General features: G+C 44.9%; 1 protein-coding gene across 4 annotated transcripts in view; it reads left to right on the top strand.

The window, feature by feature from the left end:
• The window catches only part of LOC144587219 (uncharacterized), a 28189-nt gene extending 13318 nt beyond the window's left edge, over window positions 1-14871 (top strand). For 2 of the 4 annotated variants that reach the window (XR_013542407.1, XR_013542406.1), the window contains exons 3-4: window positions 9530-9816; window positions 13560-14871. Coding sequence is in view for 2 of the 4 variants with exons in the window: in XM_078387076.1 (XP_078243202.1) it covers window positions 10006-11862 (1857 nt within the window). In the remaining 2 variants the exon portion in view is untranslated. Of the gene's footprint in view, window positions 1-9529 lie in introns of all 4 variants that reach the window. The other 2 variants (XM_078387076.1, XM_078387075.1) reach the window with 1 other exon arrangement.
• Window positions 14872-20211: the final 5340 nt, after the last annotated feature.

Below are 20211 nucleotides of genomic sequence, written 5' to 3'. Positions count from 1 at the left end.
ATTCCACTCCAGTATCTTTGCCAAGAAAGCCCCATGACCAGAAACAAAAGGCTAAAAGATATGACGCTGGAAGATGGGACCCTCCGGTCAGAAGGCATCCAACATGCTACTGAGGAAGAGCGGAGGACAAGTACAAGTAGCTCCAGAGCTAATGAAGTGGTTGGGCCAAAGCCGAAAGGACGCTCAGCTGTGGACGTGCCTGGAAGTGAAAGGAAAGTTCGATGCTGCAAAGAAAAATACTGCATAGGAACCTGGAATGTAAGATCTATGAACCTTGGGAAGCTGGAGGTGGTCAAACAGGAGATGGCAAGAATAAACATTGACATCCTGGGCGTCAGTGAACTAAAATGGACGGGAATGGGTGAATTCAACGCAGATGACTATCATGTTTACTATTGTGGGCAAGAATCCCGTAGAAGGAATGGAGTAGCCCTCATAGTCAACAAAAGAGTGGGAAAAGCTGTAATGGGATATAATCTCAAAAATGATAGAATGATGTCAATACGAATTCAAGGCAGACCTTTCAACCTCACAATAATCCAAGTTTATGCACCAACCTCCATTGCTGAGGAGACTGAAATTGAACAATTCTATGAAGATTTACAACACCTTCTAGAACTGACACCAAAGAAAGATGTTCTTCTCATTCTAGGGGACTGGAATGCTAAAGTAGGGAGCCAAGAGATAAAAGGAACAACAGGGAAGTTTGGCCTTGGAGTTCAGAACGAAGCAGGACAAAGGCTAATAGAGTTTTGTCAAGAGAACAAGCTGGTCATCACAAACAGTCTTTTCCAACAACACAAGAGGCGACTCTACACATGGAAATCACCAGATGGGCAACATCGAAATCAGATTGATTATATTCTCTGCAGCCAAAGATGGAGAAGCTCTATACAGTCAGCAAAAACAAGACCTGGAGCTGATTGTGGCTCTGATCATCAGCTACTCATAGCAAAATTTAGGCTTAAACTGAAGAGAGTAGGAAAAACCACTGGGCTACTCAGGTATAATCTAAACCAAATCCCTTATGAATACACAGTGGAAGTGAAGAACAGATTTAAGGAACTAGATTTGGTGGACAGAGTGCCTGAAGAACTTTGGATAGAGGCTCGAAACATTATACAGGAAGCAGCAACAAAAACCATACCAAAGAAAGGGAAATGCAAGAAAGCAAAGTGGCTGCCCAACGAGGCCTTACAAATAGCAGAGAAGGGAAACTAAATACAAGGGAAAGCTACAGAAAATTGAATGCAGACTTCCAAAGAATAGCAAGGAGAGACAAGAGGGCATTCTTAAATGAACAATGCAAAGAAATAGAGGAAAATAACAAAAAAGGAAAAACCAGAGATCTGTTCAAGAAAATTGTAGATATCAGAGGAACCTTCTGTGCAAAGATGGACATGATAAAGGACAAAAATGGAAGGGACCTCACAGAAGCAGAAGACATCAAGAAGAGGTGGCAAGAATACACAGAGGAATTATATCAGAAAGATTTGGATATCCCGGACAAGCCAAATAAAGTAGTTGTTGACCGGCCAGTGGAGGTGATGGCATTCCAGTGGAACTATTTAAAATCTTAAAAGATGATGCTGTTAAGGTGCTACTTTCAATATGCCAGCAAGTCTGGAAAACTGTAGTTGTAATTTTTATGATTTTATATATTTTTATACTGTTTTGTTTTATTTTGTAAGCCGCCCCGAGTAGACATGGTCTAGAGGGGCGGGGTAAAAATCAAATAAATAAATAAAAATAAATAAATAAATAAAACTCAACAGTGGCCAGAGGACTGGAAAAGATCAGTCTACATTCCAATCCCAAAGAGCAGTGCCAAAGAATGCTCCAACTACCGGACAATTGCACTCATTTCACATGCTAGCAAGGTTATGCTTCAGCAATATGTGGACCGAGAACTTCCAGAAGTACAAGCAGGATTCCGAAGGGGCGGAGGAACTCGAGTCCAAATTGCTAATATGCGCTGGATTATGGAGAAAGCCAGAGAGTTCCAGAAAAACATCTACTTCTGCTTCATTGATTATGCAAAAGCCTTTGATTGTGTGGACCACAGCAAACTATGGCAAGTCCTTAAAGAAATGGGCATGCCTGACCACCTTATCCATTTCCTGAGAAACCTATATTTGGGACAGGAAGCAACAGTTAGAACTGGATATGGAACAACTGATTGATTCAAAATTGGGAAAGGAGTACGACAAGGCTGTATATTGTCCCCCTGCTTATTCAATTTATATGCAGAATACATCATGCGGAAGGCTGGACTGGAGGAATCCCAAACTGGAATTAAGATTGCCGGAAGAAATATCAACAACCTCCAATATGCAGATGATACCACTCTGATGGCAGAAAGTGAGGAGGAACTAAAGAACCTTGTAATGAGGGTGAAAGAGGAGAGTGCAAAAAACGGTCTGAAACTCAACATCAAAAAAACTAAGATCATGGCCACTGGTCCCATCACCTCCTGGGAAATAGAAGTGGAAGATATGGAGGCAAGGACAGATTTTACTTTCTTGGGCTCCATAATCACTGCAGATGGAGACAGCAGCCACGAAATTAAAAGACGCCTGCTTCTTGGGAGGAAAGCGATGAAAAACCTTGACAGCATCTTAAAAAGCAGAGATATCACCTTGCCAACAAAAGTCCGAATATTCAAAGCTATGGTTTTCCCTGTAGTGATGTATGGAAGTGAGAGCTGGACCATAAAGAAAGCTGACCACCGTAGAATTGATGCCTTTGAATTGTGGTGCTGGAGGAGACTTTTGAGAGTCCCCTGGACTGCAAAGAAAACAAACCTATCAATTCTAAAGGAAATCAACCCCGAGTGCTCACTGGAAGGACAGATCCTGAAGCTGAGGCTCCAATACTTTGGCCATTTCATGAGAAGAGAGGACTCCCTGGTAAAGACCTTGATGTTGGGAAAATGTGAAGGCAAGAGGAGAAGGGGACGACCGAGGACGAGATGGTTGGACAGTGTCATCGAGGCAACCAACATGAATCTGACACAACTCCGGGAGGCAGTGGAAGATAGAAGGGCCTGGCGTGCTTTGGTCCATGGGGTCACGAAGAGTCGGGCACGACTAAATGACTAAACGAAAACGATAGATCTTCTACATCCTTGGCTGCAGAGAACATAATCAATCTGTTTTCGTTGTTGTTTTTCGGGCTCTTTGGCCATGTTCTGGAGGTTGTTTTTCCTGCTGTTTCGCCAGTCTGTGGCCGGCATTGTAGTGGAACCCACAAAGGTGACGTCATTTCTGCCTGTCTATCATAGCAGCTAAGGGGGAGATGATGGATAGAGCAGGAGGGGCGGAGCCAGAATGACAGTTTGAGAGTTGGAAGAGACAGAGACAGTTGGAGTCACATAGGGATATAGAGAGTCAGCGACCAGAAGATGTTGAGAGAGTGTTAGGGTTTAGGAATTAATTAAAGGAGTTAGGAAATGAAATAGAACAATTTACATCATATTGAAGAAGCAGGAATGAACATTTAAGCATAACATGATATATATTGATTTAAAACTTATAATAGTTCTGAAAACCAGTGATTGAATACATGATCTATGCACACCTGAAAGAGTTATATATTGATTTTCCTTATGATTTGTTCAACAATAAAAGAATATTTGATCAAAACCCATGATTCCTAAGTAACATGACCCTTTTGGTTGGCAACTCCTGTGTGTGGGACTCAAAGTGGTATTAGGAAAATACCTGGTGGCAGCGGAAAAGGGGCGAGTTTACCTTTGTGGAGCCCAAAGAAATAAGGGACTCCAAGGGGGATCGCCACAGGCATCTTCAGAGGACTGGAGTAGGAACTCTGTCCATGCTCTGTTGGTGTTTGTTTGATAGTATTTATAACTGTGGGAATGGCTTTTAGTCTTTTTTCAGGAGATGGGGTGATCAGCATGTTTTAGTTGTGATAAGGGGGGTGGAAGAGATTATCTGTCACTGTGATTGATGGGTGTCGTTAGCTGGTCTTTTTTGTGGCTGGGTAGATTTCATTGACCTTTTGCAGGTTGTATTTTTCAGAATGGGGTGCCAGGCCATGTTTAGTTTTAGGCCTTCCAGTACTTCAGTATTTTGAAATAGAATTTCATGTCCAGCTAAAGGGCATGTTCAGCTACTGCTGAATTTTCCAGTTGTTTTAATCTGCAGTGTCTCTCATGTTCTTTGATCCTGGTGTGAATGCTGCGTTTTGTGGTCCCGATATATACCTGTCCACAACTTCAAGGTATCCGGTATACTCCTGCAGTAGTGAGGGGGTCTCTTTTGTCCTTTATTGATGGTAGCATTTGTTGTAATTTTGTGGTGGGTCTGAATACTGTTTGTAGGTTGTGTTTTTTCAGAAGTTTCCCCATGCGGTCCGTGACCCCTTTGATGTATCGCAGAAATACCTTATTTGTGTTTTGATTATGTCTCTTTTCTGTCGTGGGTGGTGGTTGGTGTTTTTGTGTAGGTACCGGTCTGTGTGGGTGGATTTTCTGTAGACCCTGTGTCCCAATAGGAGGTCAGTTTTGCATATGACCATGACATCTAAGAATCAAAACACTGGCAAACACATTTGCACAAAATGTTCCTTTAATATCACCAATTTCCTTGAACAAATCTCTGGTTTTATTGTAAGGCCTTGTTGGACAGCCAGTTTGCTTCCTTGCATTTCCTTTTCTTTGGGATGTTTTTTGTTGCTGCCTCCTATACAATGTTACGAACCTCCAGCCATAGTTCTTCAGGTACTCTGTCCACCAAATCGAGTTCCTTGAATCTGTTCTCCACTTCTACTGTGTATTCATAAGGGATTTGGTTTAGATTAAACCTGACTAGCCCAGTGTTTTTTCCTACTTTCTTCAGTTTAAGCTTGAATTTTGCTATAAGAAGCTAATGATCAGAGCCACAATCAGCTTCAGGTCTTGTTTTTGCTGACCATATAGAGCTTCTCCACCTTTGGCTGCAGAGAATATAATCTGGTTTCAGTATTGTCCACCCGGTGATTTCCAAGTGTAGAGTCGCTTCTTGGGTTGTTGGAAAAGAGCTTGTTTTATCTCTTGACTCCCTACCTTAGCATTCCAGTCCTCTATAATGAGAAGAACATCTTTCTTTTGTGTCAGTTCTAGAAGGTGTTGTAAGTCTTCATAGAATTGGTCAATTTCAGTCTCCTCAGCATCGGTGGTTGGTGCATAAACTTGGATGACTGTGATGTTGAAAGATCTGCCTCGGATTCGTATTGAAATCATTCTATTATTTTTGATATTGTATCCCAGGACAGCTTTTCCCGCTCTTTTGTTGAAAGAAAGAGAGAAAATGGAGGGAGGGAGGGAGGGAGGGAGGGAGGGAGGAAGGAAGGAAGGAAGGAAGGAAGGAAGGAAGGAAGGAAGGAAGGAAGGAAGGAAGGAAGGAAGGAAGGAAGGAAGGAAGGAAGGAAGGAAGGAAGGAAGGAAGGAAGGAGTGAGTGGCCACCTCGGCAAGGAGTGAACACAAGCAGGCATGAGGAAATCTAGACAAGGTCAGGGAGGCTTCACCGTAGTATCAAAAAGAAGTCCCCTTTCCCAGCCTTCCAGGAAACACTTCCACATCATGGCCGCACCACCCCTACAGCTGACAAAACACCATCTTCCCAGTGAGGAGATATTCTTGAAAACATTCCTCCCCCACCCGCATTTTTATGCGGCCTCCCCTCCCCCCTTTTCATTCAGGAAAACACAGAGCTATCAAAGGTCCTGCTGCAGTTTACTCAGAACTCTCGACTATGACCTGTCCCATCTTGTGTGTCCTTGCCACAACAAGGTAGCCATCCATTGGGGGGGGGGGCTTTTTCTGCAAAAAAAAAATTCATCCCAGATACCACACCCCTCCAATGGAGTGTTGGGAGACTGAGAACAGAGAAAAGAAAATATTTCTTGACCCAGCGTGTTATTAGTCTTTGGAACTCCTTGTCACATAATGCGGTTGATGGCATCTGGCCTAGTTACCTCAAAAAGGAGACTGGACAGATTCCAGGAGGACAAGTCATGATGGGGATGTACAATCTCCAGGCTTAAAAGGAAGGCCCCTGCAAAGGCCAGATGCAAGAGGGTGGGATCAGGAGACAGGGATCTCGTGGGCTCCCAGAGGCATCTCTTGGGGCCACTGTGAGATACAGGAAGCTGGACTAGAGGGGCCCTCGGCCTGATCCAGCAGGGCTCTTTTTAACGTTTTTATGTTCCCTTGTATGCCTCCATTCGTGGAACACTCTTGGCCTCTTCTGAACTTGCTGCAATTTGTTAGTATCCTTCTTGAAGTGCAGTGTCCGGAACAGGACAGAGTACTGTAGATGAGACCAAACCAATGCTGAATAGAGGTGAACCAGGACTTCGCAGGATTTAGAGACTCTCTTCCTGTTAATCCTGCCTAAAATAGTGTACCTGCATCACACTGCTGGCTCATATTAAGTGTCTATTGTGATCATATGTGTTATTGAAGTTAGAGTGTGTTTTCTAAATGGGATATGTAATTATGCAATTATGAAGAAGGAATCCATTTTGAATCCATTTTTGAGTCTGTTCTAGAAATAGCCAGATGCTGTTTCATTCCTAGCTCCCAGTCCGTTATCTCGTTGCTATGATACTACAGAGAGGGCCTCTGAAGATTAAACATTCCTGCAAAGAAAATAAAACAACACCTGGGTTCCAGGAGAAATATAGGCGGGGAGAAACAACTTTTTCTTCATCCTGATTGGTCAACAGCTGAAAGAAGAAGAAAAGGGGGATGACAGCACAGGAGTGAAAATGGAGGATTTCTGAGAGACAGAGATGCTTTTTTACATCATGGATTTTTGAGAGATGCCTATTTCGACTATGGGTTTTTGAAGGACTTTGGAGTTCCAGAAATTTGTTAGGATGTAGTTTTTCATAGAAGATGGAGAGGAGGCCTTGCCTTTCCTAATTTTACTTAGGTTAGCTATTTTTATTGTGTTATTTTTATAGCTGGAGTTTGTTAGGTTTCCAAAGACTTATATTTGGAAATGTTATTGAATGCTATGCTTTGCAATAAACTGAATTCTTTAAAAATCTTTATTTTTCTAATAAAAAACAATTATACTTAAGAACTTATGATTGGCCTCTTGAACAGAACAAGCTGCTACCAGACTTGCTACTAAACATTTTGGCCACGAATTAACTACCTCAGCCGCTCAGAGTGGTATAAATATACCAGTTGGGTGGGATATAAATCAAATAAATCAAATAAATAAATAAATACCTTGAGTCCAATATTTTCCTGAGTTCTGAGAGATCTAAATGACTCTAAGACTCATGGTTAATTTTTGGGCAGTGGGACAGCCTGGATGGGAAAAAGGACTCATCTCATCCTAAATAAGAGTACACTGAACTCTGGACTCTCTCTATTCTGAGCTGTCTTATTCTCTTAGGAGAAGGACAAAGCTTACATCTATCATGAATAATTTTTGCTTATAGTGCAAAGCCCGGTACCTCAGAAAAAGAAACCAATTGCAAAGTTACAAGATGGGAGAGACCAGGCTCAGCAAAACTACGACTGAGAAGGATGTTGGAATTGTAGATCACAAGCTAAATATGAGCCAACAGCAGGATGTGGCTACAAAAAAGGCAAATGCTTTTTTAGGCTGCATTAGTAGAAGTAGAGTTTCCAAATCCCGTGAGGTGCTAGCCCCCCTCTATTCAGCACTGGTGAGGCCTTGAGTATTGTGTCCAGTTCTGGACACCACACTTCAGGAAGGACGTTAACAAATTGGAAGAAGTTCAGAGGAGAGCGACAAGGATGATCGGGGGGCTGGAAACCAAGCCTTGGTAGGAAAGGCTGAAAGAACTGGGCATGTTTAGCCTTGAGAAAAAAAGCCTGAGGGATGATATGATAGCATTTTTCAAATGTTTGAAAGGCTGTCATACAAAGGAGGGGCAGGATCTGTTCTCGGTCTTCCCAGAGAGCAGGACATGCAACCATGGGCTCAAGTGAAAGGAAGCCAGATTTCATTTGAATATCGAAAAAACTATTGGAGCAGTACAACAGTGGGGTCAGTTACCTTGGGTGTTGGTGAGTGCTCCAACACTGGAGGCATTCAAGAAAAACTTAGATCATCACCTGGCAGATATGCTTTGTTTGAATTCCTGCATTGAGCAAGGGGTTGGACTTGATGGCCTTCTAGGCCCCTTCCAACTTCACTTTTCTATAATTCCATGATTCTTTTTATAGTTTACCCAAGTGTGATATTCGGGGAAACAAGAGTTTGAGTGTCTAAAGAAACTGCCTTAGCCACAGAGCGATGTGGGCTATTTTTGCTCTTCGGGTGTCTTAACCTGGTCAGGATGGTGTGCAGGGCTTAAAGTACACAGTCAACAGTATTTTGTCCCCAAATAAGGGGATAAGTGGGAATCTAGGGTTAGAAGTTTTGTCCATTTCCGCACCTTCTAGTTTTCAGCCTAGAGTCCAAAGGCTGGTGAAACTGGGAACTCACACTGGCCCCTTCCCCTAGTGGAATAGCACCTTTAACAGGGTGGGAGTGGTGGAATCATTTTAGCACTTAATCTTGTTGAGTTTTAGTGTGTTTTTTTTTTTTTTTGAAGTTTTTAGAACTTGCCACAGTTTCCATCCGAAGTGGCACATGGAAGAGGCTGTAATTGCATTTTGGAAGGGTGCTGTTCTTAAGGTTAATGAGCACAGTGGAAACTTTCCCCCTGTGTTATTTTGCTTAGCCAGACAGAGTAATAAAGATGATTAGGAATGAAGAGGACGTTGCTGACATTCCCCGTTATGCAACTACAAGTCCCCTAGCCGTGGTGTCAAATGATAGAATCATTTTACTTTGAAGGAGGCTATCAGTCTATCAAGTCCCATCCCCTGCTCAATGCTATCATGTCTGGAAAGGAGAGAGGGGCCCAAATTAATTCCAACCGCCAACAAAATTCATAACCTCTTCATATGCCCTAGGTCGGCCGAGCCACTCACAATTTGTCATGAACTACCAGGGTCCTTCTTCTCTGTTGGTGATCCAGTCTGCAAAGTGGCACTGCCCTTCTCTGCCTCCTCCAGCAGCTGACCGCTCTGATGAGGAAGCAAGACAAGGATTCTCCCCACTAAGCAAATGATTGGCTGACTGCAGGAAGAGGCAAGGAAAGGCCAGCAGAGCTCCGTTCTGGATTGGCGCACTACTGAAGAAGAAAGACCCAATGTGTGGGAGAGTTTATGTGCTGCATCTCTAATTCTCTGCGCACATGAATTTTGTCAGCTGGGGCCCAAATTAATTCAGCCCCATCTTTAGGAAAGAGTTCTGTTATGTCTCTCTCCTGAGGCTTCTTTTCTCAAAGCTAAATACATCGATTTCTTTCCTTCTTTCTATGTTGGTTTTTAGTTCTCATTGCATTGTTTTTCAGTTGCTTGCAGAGTGTCTGCTTTGTAATCTCCTCAAGAATTTTCCCTAAGATGGATGTCAAGCTGAGAGGTCTGCAGGTCCCTGGTTCCTCTTTTGAAAGATAGGAATCTTCTTTCATCTCTTTTTCTCTCTCCATCAGGTGATGAAGAGGACAAATGGCGAAAAACTGAAAAAAAGGAGGCTGGACAACAAGAGGGAAAAAGAAATCTCCAGCATCTGCTATATAGGTTGATGCACTTCTGATCATCTGAAAAAATCAACAGGGGGGAAATAAAAGAGAAAAGGTTCCCTGGGCAGAAAAAAACATTCAAGGGAACCTCATATAACAATAGACCTGACAAAGTCCACCCAGAGGAGAAACAAAGCCAATGCATTGAACAAGGAAAGAGCATCATGATTGTATTTCACGTGAAACATCCCTGAGAGGTGAGAGACAGTAGAAAAGCCTACAGTGTGGAAACAGCTTTAGTCAGAGCAGTAACCTGAGTTCCCATCAAGGAACTCACACTGGGGAGAAACCCATATAAATGCATAGAATGTAGAAAGAACTTTAGTCAGAGCAGTAACCTGAGTTCCCATCAAAGAACTTACACTGGGGAGAAACCATATAAATGCATGGAATGTGAAAAGTGCTTCAGTCAGAGCAGTCACCTGAGTTCCCATCAAAGAACTCACACTGGGCAGAAACCATATAAATGCATGGAATGTGGGAAGAGCTTCAATCACAGCAGTGCCCCGAGTATACATCAAAGAACTCACACTGGGGAGAAACCATATAAATGCATGGAATGTGGGAAGAGTTTCAGTCACAGCAGTGCCCTGAGTAAACATCAAGGAACTCACACTGGGGAGAAACTATATAAATGCATGGAACGTGGAAAGAGCTTCAGTCAAAGCACTCATCTGAGTACACATCAAAAAACTCACACTGGGGAGAAACCATATAAATGCATGGAATGTGAGAAGAGCTTCAATCACAGCAGTGCCCTGAGTTCACATCAAAGAACTCACACTGGGGAGAAACCATATAAATGCATGGAATGTGGAAAGAGTTTCAGTCAAGGAGTTCACCTGAGTTCCCATCAAAGAACTCACACTGGGGAGAAACCATATAAATGCATGGAATGTGGGAAGAGTTTCACTGTCAGCAGTTCCCTGAGTTCCCATCAAAGAACTCACACTGGGGAGAAACCATATAAATGCATGGAATGTGAGAAATGCTTCAGTCAGAGCAGTGCCCTGAGTTTACATCAAAGAACTCACACTGGGGAGAAACCATATAAATGCATGGAATGTGGGAAGAGTTTCAGTCACAGCAGTGCCCTGAGTAAACATCAAGGAACTCACACTGGGGAGAAACTATATAAATGCATGGAACGTGGAAAGAGCTTCAGTCAAAGCACTCATCTGAGTACACATCAAAAAACTCACACTGGGGAGAAACCATATAAATGCATGGAATGTGAGAAGAGCTTCAATCACAGCAGTGCCCTGAGTTCACATCAAAGAACTCACACTGGGGAGAAACCATATAAATGCATGGAATGTGGAAAGAGTTTCAGTCAAGGAGTTCACCTGAGTTCCCATCAAAGAACTCACACTGGGGAGAAACCATATAAATGCATGGAATGTGGGAAGAGTTTCACTGTCAGCAGTTCCCTGAGTTCCCATCAAAGAACTCACACTGGGGAGAAACCATATAAATGCATGGAATGTGAGAAATGCTTCAGTCAGAGCAGTGCCCTGAGTTTACATCAAAGAACTCACACTGGGGAGAAACCATATAAATGCATAGAATGTGGAAAGAGTTTCAGTCAAGGAGTTCACCTGAGTTCCCATCAAAGAACTCACACTGGGGAGAAACCATATAAATGCATGGAATGTGGGAAGAGTTTCAGTCACAGCAGTGCCCTGAGTATACATCAAAGAACTCACACTGGGGAGAAACCATATAAATGCATGGAATGTGGGAAGAATTTCACTGACAGCAGTGCCCTGAGTAAACATCAAAGAACTCACACTGAGGAGAAACTATATAAATACATGGAATGTGGAAACAGCTTCAGTCATAGCAGTCACCTGAGATCCCATCAAAGAACTCACACTGGGGAGAAACCATATAAATGCATGGAATGTGAGAAGAGCTTCAATCACAGCAGTGCCCTGAGTTCACATCAAAGAACTCACACTGGGGAGAAACCATATAAATGCATGGAATGTGGAAAGAGTTTCAGTCAAGGAGTTCACCTGAGTTCCCATCAAAGAACTCACACTGGGGAGAAACCATATAAATGCATGGAATGTGGAAAAAGCTTCAGTCAGAGCAGTCACCTGAGTTCCCATCAAAGAACTCACACAGGGGAGAAACCATATAAATGCATGGAATGTGGAAAGAACTTCACTCAGAAAAGTCATCTGAGTTCCCATCAACGAACTCACAGTGAGCATAAAATGCACTGGCCTTTTTTGTAGCCACATGAAACTGTTGGCTCTTATTTAGTTTGTGATGCACAACAATTCCCAGATCCTTCTCGTTCATAGTTTTGCTGAGCCATGTATCCCCCATCTTGTAACTGCAATTGGTTTCTTTTTCTTATGTGCAGTACTTTGCACTTCTCATCTTCAAATTTCATTCTGTTGCTTTCAGCCCAGGGCTCCAGCCTATGAAGCTCATTTTGAATTTTTTTCTGTCTTCCAGGATAATAACTACTCCACCCAATTTTGTGATATTCACAGATTTGATTAGCATTATCTGCATCCCCAACCCAGGACAGAGTCTTGGGTACCCCACTTGTGACCTTCTCCCAGTTAGTGAAGGCGCCATTAATCATCATCCTCTGAGTACGATTCTGTAGCTAACTGTATCAATTAGAAGATTATGGAGCACTTGGTCAAAAGCTTTGCTGAAGTTAACATAGAATACATCTACAGTATATATCAGGGAGGTGACATGATCAAGAAAAGTGATTGAATAAGTTTGGCAGGATTTGGACTTGACAAATCCATGTTGGCTTCTAGTTATTACTGCCTTGTTTTCTAGGTGCTAGCACAATGCCCGCTTTACGATCTGTTCCAATTTTGGAGATTTCAGCCCAGTGCTCCAGCATATCAAGATCATTTGTTTCAGTCTTTCCAGGTATTCCTGATTCTACCAAATTTAATCTCATCCACAAATCTGACAAGCATTCCCTGCATTCCTGTAGGGAATAATTAATAATTCCCAGGGAACCGTTACTTGAGGACCATCCTCAGGCAACAGTTGAATTAAATACCAGGGAGAGATCTCTGATAGAATAAAACAGGCAGACTGCAGTCTTTAGTTATGAAGCATATCACCGGTGAGGAGGATGTCTGCCTGTTAACAACGAATCCTGTTAACAAAGTGTTCCTCCTCCTCCCCAGAGGCATGTCCTTTTATTAAGTATCATCATTTAAATAAAAGATAAGAGATAGCCAATGAAACATCGTGTTCTACACATTCCAGAAATTCCACACATGCGCAGAGAGAGAATCACAGAACAATGTTTGGTTAGGCTAAGCACCACTGTTGTACCCCTTAATAGCCACAAGATGGAGCCCTAAACTAAGATCCTACACATTCCATGTGTCAGTGTGAGCCAGAGACAGCTTTGAGAGGATGCTGGCTTACCATGTTCCTTGCAACCCAGCACTCTCCTGTCCAGAGACAGGCCTTGTCTCAGCATTGGCGTTGAGGTCCCTGAGGGTTCTTGTCCTGGGAGATTCTAATGTTTGGGCTGAGGCTGGGGCCACAGGCACAGCTCTTGAGTTCTTAGAAATTATGGCTCCTTGGACATATCCCAACATGTGAATGGCTCGTGAAATGCTTGGCAGACCCAGTTGGAGGGCGGGAGGAATCAGGAGGCTTTTGCAACCCCCATGTGGGTCTCCCCTCTCCTGTTTCTGCCCCCCTTTGAGGCTCCACCCCTTCCAGTCCTCCCTCCCCCAACCCACTTTTTATTGGGAGCCCCCAATCTTCCCTTGCATGATCCCAAGGAGGGGGCTTTTCAACTGAGGGGGGACACTTGGGGAAGGGTGCCCAGAGCGACCAAGGAGCATGAAAGAGCCCCTCACACACCCCCTTCAAGAAGGAGGGAGCAGCTGGAGCCGCTCTTTCGCTTGCCTTCATCGTCATTTTTTCCACCACACAGCTTCACTGGCCTGCCTCTCCAGCGACACAACGGCCGAGATCCGCGGAAGGTAAGTGGGGAAAAGGCCAGCACACCCTTCAGCCCATGCCTTCCTCTGGCGTGCTCTCTGGGGAAGGTGAGAGGGGGAAAGCGCCTGGCTCTCGTGCTTTCTTCCATCAGGCTCTCTCTAAATATATAGATATATATTATTTAACAAATTGACACACACTGAAACAGAAGCCAGCGCCTCACCCCACTTGTTGGGAGGCCCCGTGGGACAAGCTGGACCCCCTTCCCAGATATGTCCTGGCCCCACAAGGCCCCTCTGGACCTTTCTCCCACTGGGCCAGACTGATCCTGCTTGTGATTTAGCCCATTTGTTTTTAATCCGCCTTTTAGGACACGCTGTCTTCTTGGCCAGGCGGCTTATGAGCCTAGATCAAACAGGCTAGACCTAGAGTTGCCCAATGTCCGGCAAAAGGAGGACATGTGTTCCATTTAACCTAATGTCCTCCGTCCAGCAGGCAAAGATAAAAATGTTTAAAATGTCTGGCTTTTGTATATTTTATGTTATACTTTTGGATGGGAGGGGGAGAGGTGGAAGGACCCCCTGTCTTTTCCCACCTTCATCCACCCATTACCTGCCGCTGGTGCTGGAGTGCAGCCCTCGGCCCCTCCCACTGTGGTGGCTGCTGCACTGCGATCCGCCATGCCCGTCCAGCCCACATGGAGACCAGAAAGGCAGTGCAAGTGGCGCACCACCCAGGAGCAAGCAGCACCCAAGGGCATCAATAGGAAGGCAAGCGCCCGGACTGGGTGTGTTCAAAGTCCCTTTTGGGGACTCCAACTCCCACACTCCCCAGGCTTGAACTGATGACCCTCAGGGGAGGGGAGGCTGCCTTGTTTGGCTTTCCCCAGCATTGTTTTCTCTCAGACTGCACTGGAGCCTATTTGGGTATCCAGATTAGCAAGTTTGCCTCTGAGCCTGTGCAGAGTGTGACTGGCTGGGGGATTGTGCAGCCAGGCCAGGGTGGATTTAGGTTTATTTGCTTTGCTCCCACTTGGAAGTCCAATTTGAAGAATATTATCTGTGAACTGTTTGATGCATATGTGATTGCTAATGAAGATCTGTGAAAATTTGGCTCCTCCGAGAAATATGTGGTATAATTAATAAAGATTTTTAAGGTAATAATTGTACAATTGGCTGTATAAATTTTTTTTGTATTTTGAAAAAAAGCCTCCACTGAATTTATATTTATTTTTACCATTACTGTTTCTTAAGAGACATTTATTGGCAGCTATTGTAATAAAATTGTATTGATTGTGGGATTAATCCAGAACAATTCAAATGAATATTTAATACATCCTCTGTCATCTTTTTTTATTTTTCTATGTCCTCCTTTTGGTACCCATGTATCTGGCAGTTCTAGCCAGACCCCATCATCAAGAGCGCCCCACAGATGGGCTGGGGGAAGCGCCTCTTTGTCACCAGGTTAGGGGCCGCAAGGGGAGAGGAGGCAGCCAGAAGGACCCTATTCCTGGCTGCCCGGGGGTTGCTCCGAGGACGGCAGTCGGCTGGCTGTTCATTGATTGATGGATTGCCATGATCTGATATTGGCAATTGAGATTTAGGAACCCTGTGTGGTATAGTGGATAGTGATGGACTGGACTGAAGACCATGGTTTGAATCCCTTCCTGCTGAGCCATGCAAGGTGTGGAACTGGTAAAACCACTCCTTAAGAGCCAGAAGAGGTCCCTAGGGATCATCAGGTCCAGCACCCGTCAAGGAGGCGAAGTGGGGAATCAAACTCGTGACCTCTGGCTTCATAGCCAGAAACCTAAACCATGGTTACAGCACTTTCGACAAGCTACAAAAGCAGGCAATTCAACAAGTGATCCATTATAATTTAGATATACAGTAACACACATTAAGGATAAGCTCGGGAAAATTAGAAAGATGGAATGACGAAATTCTCTCTGCAGGTCATCAATGAAGATGTCACAAAGAGTTGGACACCACTAAATGACTAAGCAAATGACTAGATAGGCGGGGTATAAATACAATAAATAAATAAATAAATAAAAATAAATAAACAGTAATCGAAGTGATTAGGCTTTGGGACCAGATGAATTATAGTGTTAAATAGATGAATATGTAAGTGGCACTGACTTCAACATGGGAAATGGCATCAAAGTTACCTCCAGAGCCTCAGTTAAGACACCAACAAACTGAGACCACCCACCATTTTGTTCTTTTGCCACTGACGATATTCCAAAACAATATTGGTTGTTGTGGGTTTTTCGGGCTTCTTGGCTGTGTTCTGAAGGTGGTTCTTCCTAACGTTTCGCCAGTCTCTGTGGCCGGCATCTTCAGAGGACAAACTGTGCTCTGGTGCAGTTTGGCTAGGGCGTGGAGTATTTATGGCTGTGAGATGGGATGATTAGTGTGTATTGTTGTGGGTGTATTGTTTTCTGTGGATGGGTGATTAGTGGGTGTATTGTTGTGATAAGGAGATTGTCTGTCACTGTGGTTGATGGTAGTGATCCCCTTGACCTTGTGGTTGGGTAGAGTTCGTGACCTTTTGCCTGCTGTATTTTTGAGAGCTGGGAGCCAAGTTTTGTTGAGTTTCAAACTTCTTTTTTGTTGAGGTTTTTCTGGTGCTTGTGGATTTCAATGGCTTCCCTGTGCAGTCTGAGAGAGTGTCTCATGAGAGTGTCTCATGAGAGACACTGCAGACTAAAACAACCAGAAAAATCTGCAGTAGCTGAACATGCCCTAAAACAAACTGGACATGAAATTCTATTTCAAAATACAGAAATACTGGACAACACCAGCAATCATTATGCCAGACTGCACAGGGAAGCCATTGAAATCCACAAGCACCAGAAAAACCTCAACAAAAAAGAAGAAAGTTCGAAACTCAACAAAACTTGGCTCCCAGCTCTCAAAAATACAGCAGGCAAAAGGTCACGAACTCTACCCAACCACAAGGTCAAGGGGATCACTACCATCAACCACAGTGACAATCTCCTTATCACAACAATACACCCACTAATCACCCATCCACAGAAAACAATACACCCACAACAATACACACTAATCATCCCATCTCACAGCCATAAATACTCCACACCCTAGCCAAACTGCACCAGAGCACAGTTTGTCCTCTGAAGATGCCGGCCACAGAGACTGGCGAAACGTTAGGAAGAACCACCTTCAGAACACGGCCAAGAAGCCCGAAAAACCCACAACGACCATTAGATCCTGGTTGTGAAAGCCTTCGTGAATACAAAACAATATTCTTGAAACTGGCTAGGATGTTGCCTTTTACCATATCGATAGCCTTGCCTGATTTTCTTTACTCCTGGAACTGGAGCTTCGGCAACAGGCGCTGCTAAAAAACTGCCACTCTACCATAAGCACTGGGGCTGATGAAGAGTTCTGGAGGTCTCCATAGCTTACACACCAGGCTGGAATTTCACAGTTGACCCTAATGAAGGAAAGCTCACCCACCAGACCACCAACCCCCTGAACAGACCTCCTCGGCCTTTTCTTTTTCATTTCCAAAGCACACCGCGCTAAAGATGACTTGGAATTTACAAGATGTATTTAAAATGAATTCGGATAGGTTGAGGAATGAGACAAATCAAAAGATAAAGAAATACAAAACATTAAACATTTTGTGGTTTGGCAGAAGTGCATGATCCATAAATTATATTTCCTATTCTGGATGTTACCAATAAAGATTTCGGGTAAGTAGTTAAAATAATGGCAAGTGATGATTCATACGTATTGCAATAATAGTAAGAAAGCTAGGATTAATAAGAAATCTTGGTAGATATTAGAAAAAGAAGGTTGTCAGATAACCATTACTAAATGTTATTATATAGCAAATCAATTGAGATATATTTCAGGTATTATAACCAACAATAAGGATTTAATATGAAAATGTTTAGAAATGCGTGGAAGGGAGGAAATTTTGGATAACATTTTTTTTCCAAAGAAAACTTTGGGGAAGAGGTGAGGAAGATTGATAAACCCATTCTTAAAAAAAATACTGTCTTTTTCCATTTATAAGACACCTTTGTTTATAAGACCCACACAGACTCTTTTCTAACCCAAAAATTAAGAAAACTTAGCTTTGAGTATTTAGCCTCTGGGCTCAGAATGTTCGGGCATTAGGAGTCCCTGTGGCTTCTGAGCCTGCAGCCTCCACCTCCAGTGAGGTGTGTCCCAATCGGTTTGTAGAGCATCAGTTCGAGGGATGCAGGTTGTGGGGTGTTGCAGCTGGGCTCCCCCCTCCTGTCTACCCCTCCAGGGCTGGCTGGGGGAGAAAGGGCAGAGGGGGTTGAGAGGGAGAAAAGGGGCAGAGGCTGCCTGGCCGGAGGGCAGCCAAACGGGACTGGGTCCAGCCTCTCTGCCAACCCCCTATCTTTTTCCCCCTCCAAGCCCCATTCCTCTGGTCCTCTTCCTACCCCCCACCCCTACACCCAACCCCCATTGCAGCTTCCTCCTCCTCCCACTACCAAAACAGCCCCCCCTCTCCATTTGGGGCTTTCCAGGAATTTCCCCCAAGCTTTGGAACAAAAGGGGTTTCCTTGGGGGGGGTTGTGCTCAGACTTTGGCTGGAGAAGTTGGAAGGAGGGAGACGCAAGCCTGAGTGATCTCACCAAAAAAACACTACACACACACACACACACACACACACACACACACACACACACACACACACACACACACACACACACACACACACACACACACACACACACACACACACACACACACACACACACACACACACACGGAGGGGGCCCAGGGGCCTTGCTTGTGGGGTCCCTCCTGCTTTCCCCCGCAAACACAAACACACACGAAAACAAGCCCCATTAAAGATCCCCCTCCCCCAAGGAGGAGATGAGGAACGGAGAGGCCCCCGTCCCCCCAAGGAGTGTGGGGTATATTTCTCCCCTTTGGGAGAATATCTTTCTAGGGACACCCCCTTCTCCTTCCTTTCCCCCCAGGGCCATCACCCACCTCCGTCTGGATCCTTAGGGGAAGTTCCTGTATAGGCATGAAGGCATAGGAGGGCCCCCAGAGAAATGGGGCTTGGAGCGGGGGAAGATAGGGGGTTGGCTGGGAGTGAAGGAGGCTAGATCCAGGCCCCTTTGCCCTCCAGCCAGGCGGCCTCTGCCTCTTTTCCCCTCCCCCCTTCCGGGCCAGCACTGGAGGGGTAGATCCTGCGGGCCAGATCCTCTGGTCCCCCCAAGAAAGGAGATCTCTGCTGGAAAGTTTTCTCCTGGCTGCCAGGAAGAGCCCTTTCTGGGGTTGGCTCCTGAAGGCCCCCTTCAGGGCCTGCCCATTTCCCAAAGGCCAGCTCCTCATTTCTGAAGACGAAACAACCCTCGCAGGAGCTGGGACCTCTCCAACAGTCTCTGATTTTGGAGGTTCCTCTTGACGGACGGAGGGGGCTTTGAGAAGAGTCAGAAGAAGGAGGAGGGCTGGAGAAAATAAAAAGAGAAATGCAACCCAGAAGGAGTCCCTCCTCACAGGGATCATTTCAGCCTTTGCATCTCGGGGTGGGTGGGAGGCAGGTCTTTTGTAAAGCCAATGGCTTTGAAGCATCCATTCCAGACCAACCCAGGCATCACGATAGGAGGGGGGAGCCAGCCCCAAGACCCCACCACCTGCATCCCTCCCAGCTCCTGCGAGGGTTGTAAGTCGGAGGGAAGAGTAGGAGTGGGTAGGTTGGAAGATAGCTGGGAATGTTGTTGTTGATGATGATACTTCATTTCTATGTGGCCCATCCAGGAGAGGAAGCTGAACACCTTCCATATGCGTTGCCTCCAACAGATTTTTGGCATCACCTGGCAGGACAAAGTTCCAAACAGAGCAGTCCTAGAACGAGCTGGAATTTTCAGCATGAACACATTACTGAAACAGCGACGTCTACGCTGGCTCGGGCACGTCGTGAGAATGGCTGATGGTCGGATTCCAAAGGATCTCCTCTATGGAGAATTAGTGTGGGGAAAGCGCCCCAGAGGGAGACCACAACTGCGATACAAGGACATCTGCAAGCGAGATCTGAAGGCCTTAGGAATAGACCTCAACAGATGGGAAAACCTGACATCTGAGTGTTCAGCCTGGAGGCAGGTGGTGCATTACGGCCTCTCCCAATTTGAAGAGACCCTTGCCCAGCAGGCCGAGGCAAAGAGGAAGTCACAAAAGCAGCAAAACCAGGGAGCCGGACAGGGGACAGATTGGATTTGTCTTCAGTGTGGAAGGGACTGTCACTCTCGAATTGGCCTTCTCAGCCACACTAGACGCTGTTCCAAGCCCTCCATACAGAGCACGGTACCATAGTCTTTCGAGACTGAAGGATGCCATCTGGCAGCCAAGGTGGCTGCTGATGCCCCTGCTAGAGAGGGAAGTTCCTGACACATGAACCAGGCCCTGACCTGAATCCTGACCCTCAATTCTCCTCATGCTCTTCCCACTCACAGCAATGGGGGCAGGAGAGCCCCTGGGGAGAGGGGCTGCCCGTTTCCTACACTGGGAAAACTGTGTGTGTATGATTTTGAGGAGTCTTGTGTGAGGTATACTGATGATGATTTTGGGTTCAAAAATATTCTCAGGAAATTGCCTGAATTTCTTCTTGGTTTCCCCTTTTCCTGC

The sequence above is a fragment of the Pogona vitticeps genome, chromosome 2 (assembly GCF_051106095.1).
Source record: "Pogona vitticeps strain Pit_001003342236 chromosome 2, PviZW2.1, whole genome shotgun sequence".
Classification (NCBI taxonomy): domain Eukaryota; kingdom Metazoa; phylum Chordata; class Lepidosauria; order Squamata; family Agamidae; genus Pogona; species Pogona vitticeps.
The sequence above is the reverse complement of the archived record's forward strand: the minus strand, read 5'-3'. Positions and strand labels throughout refer to the sequence as shown.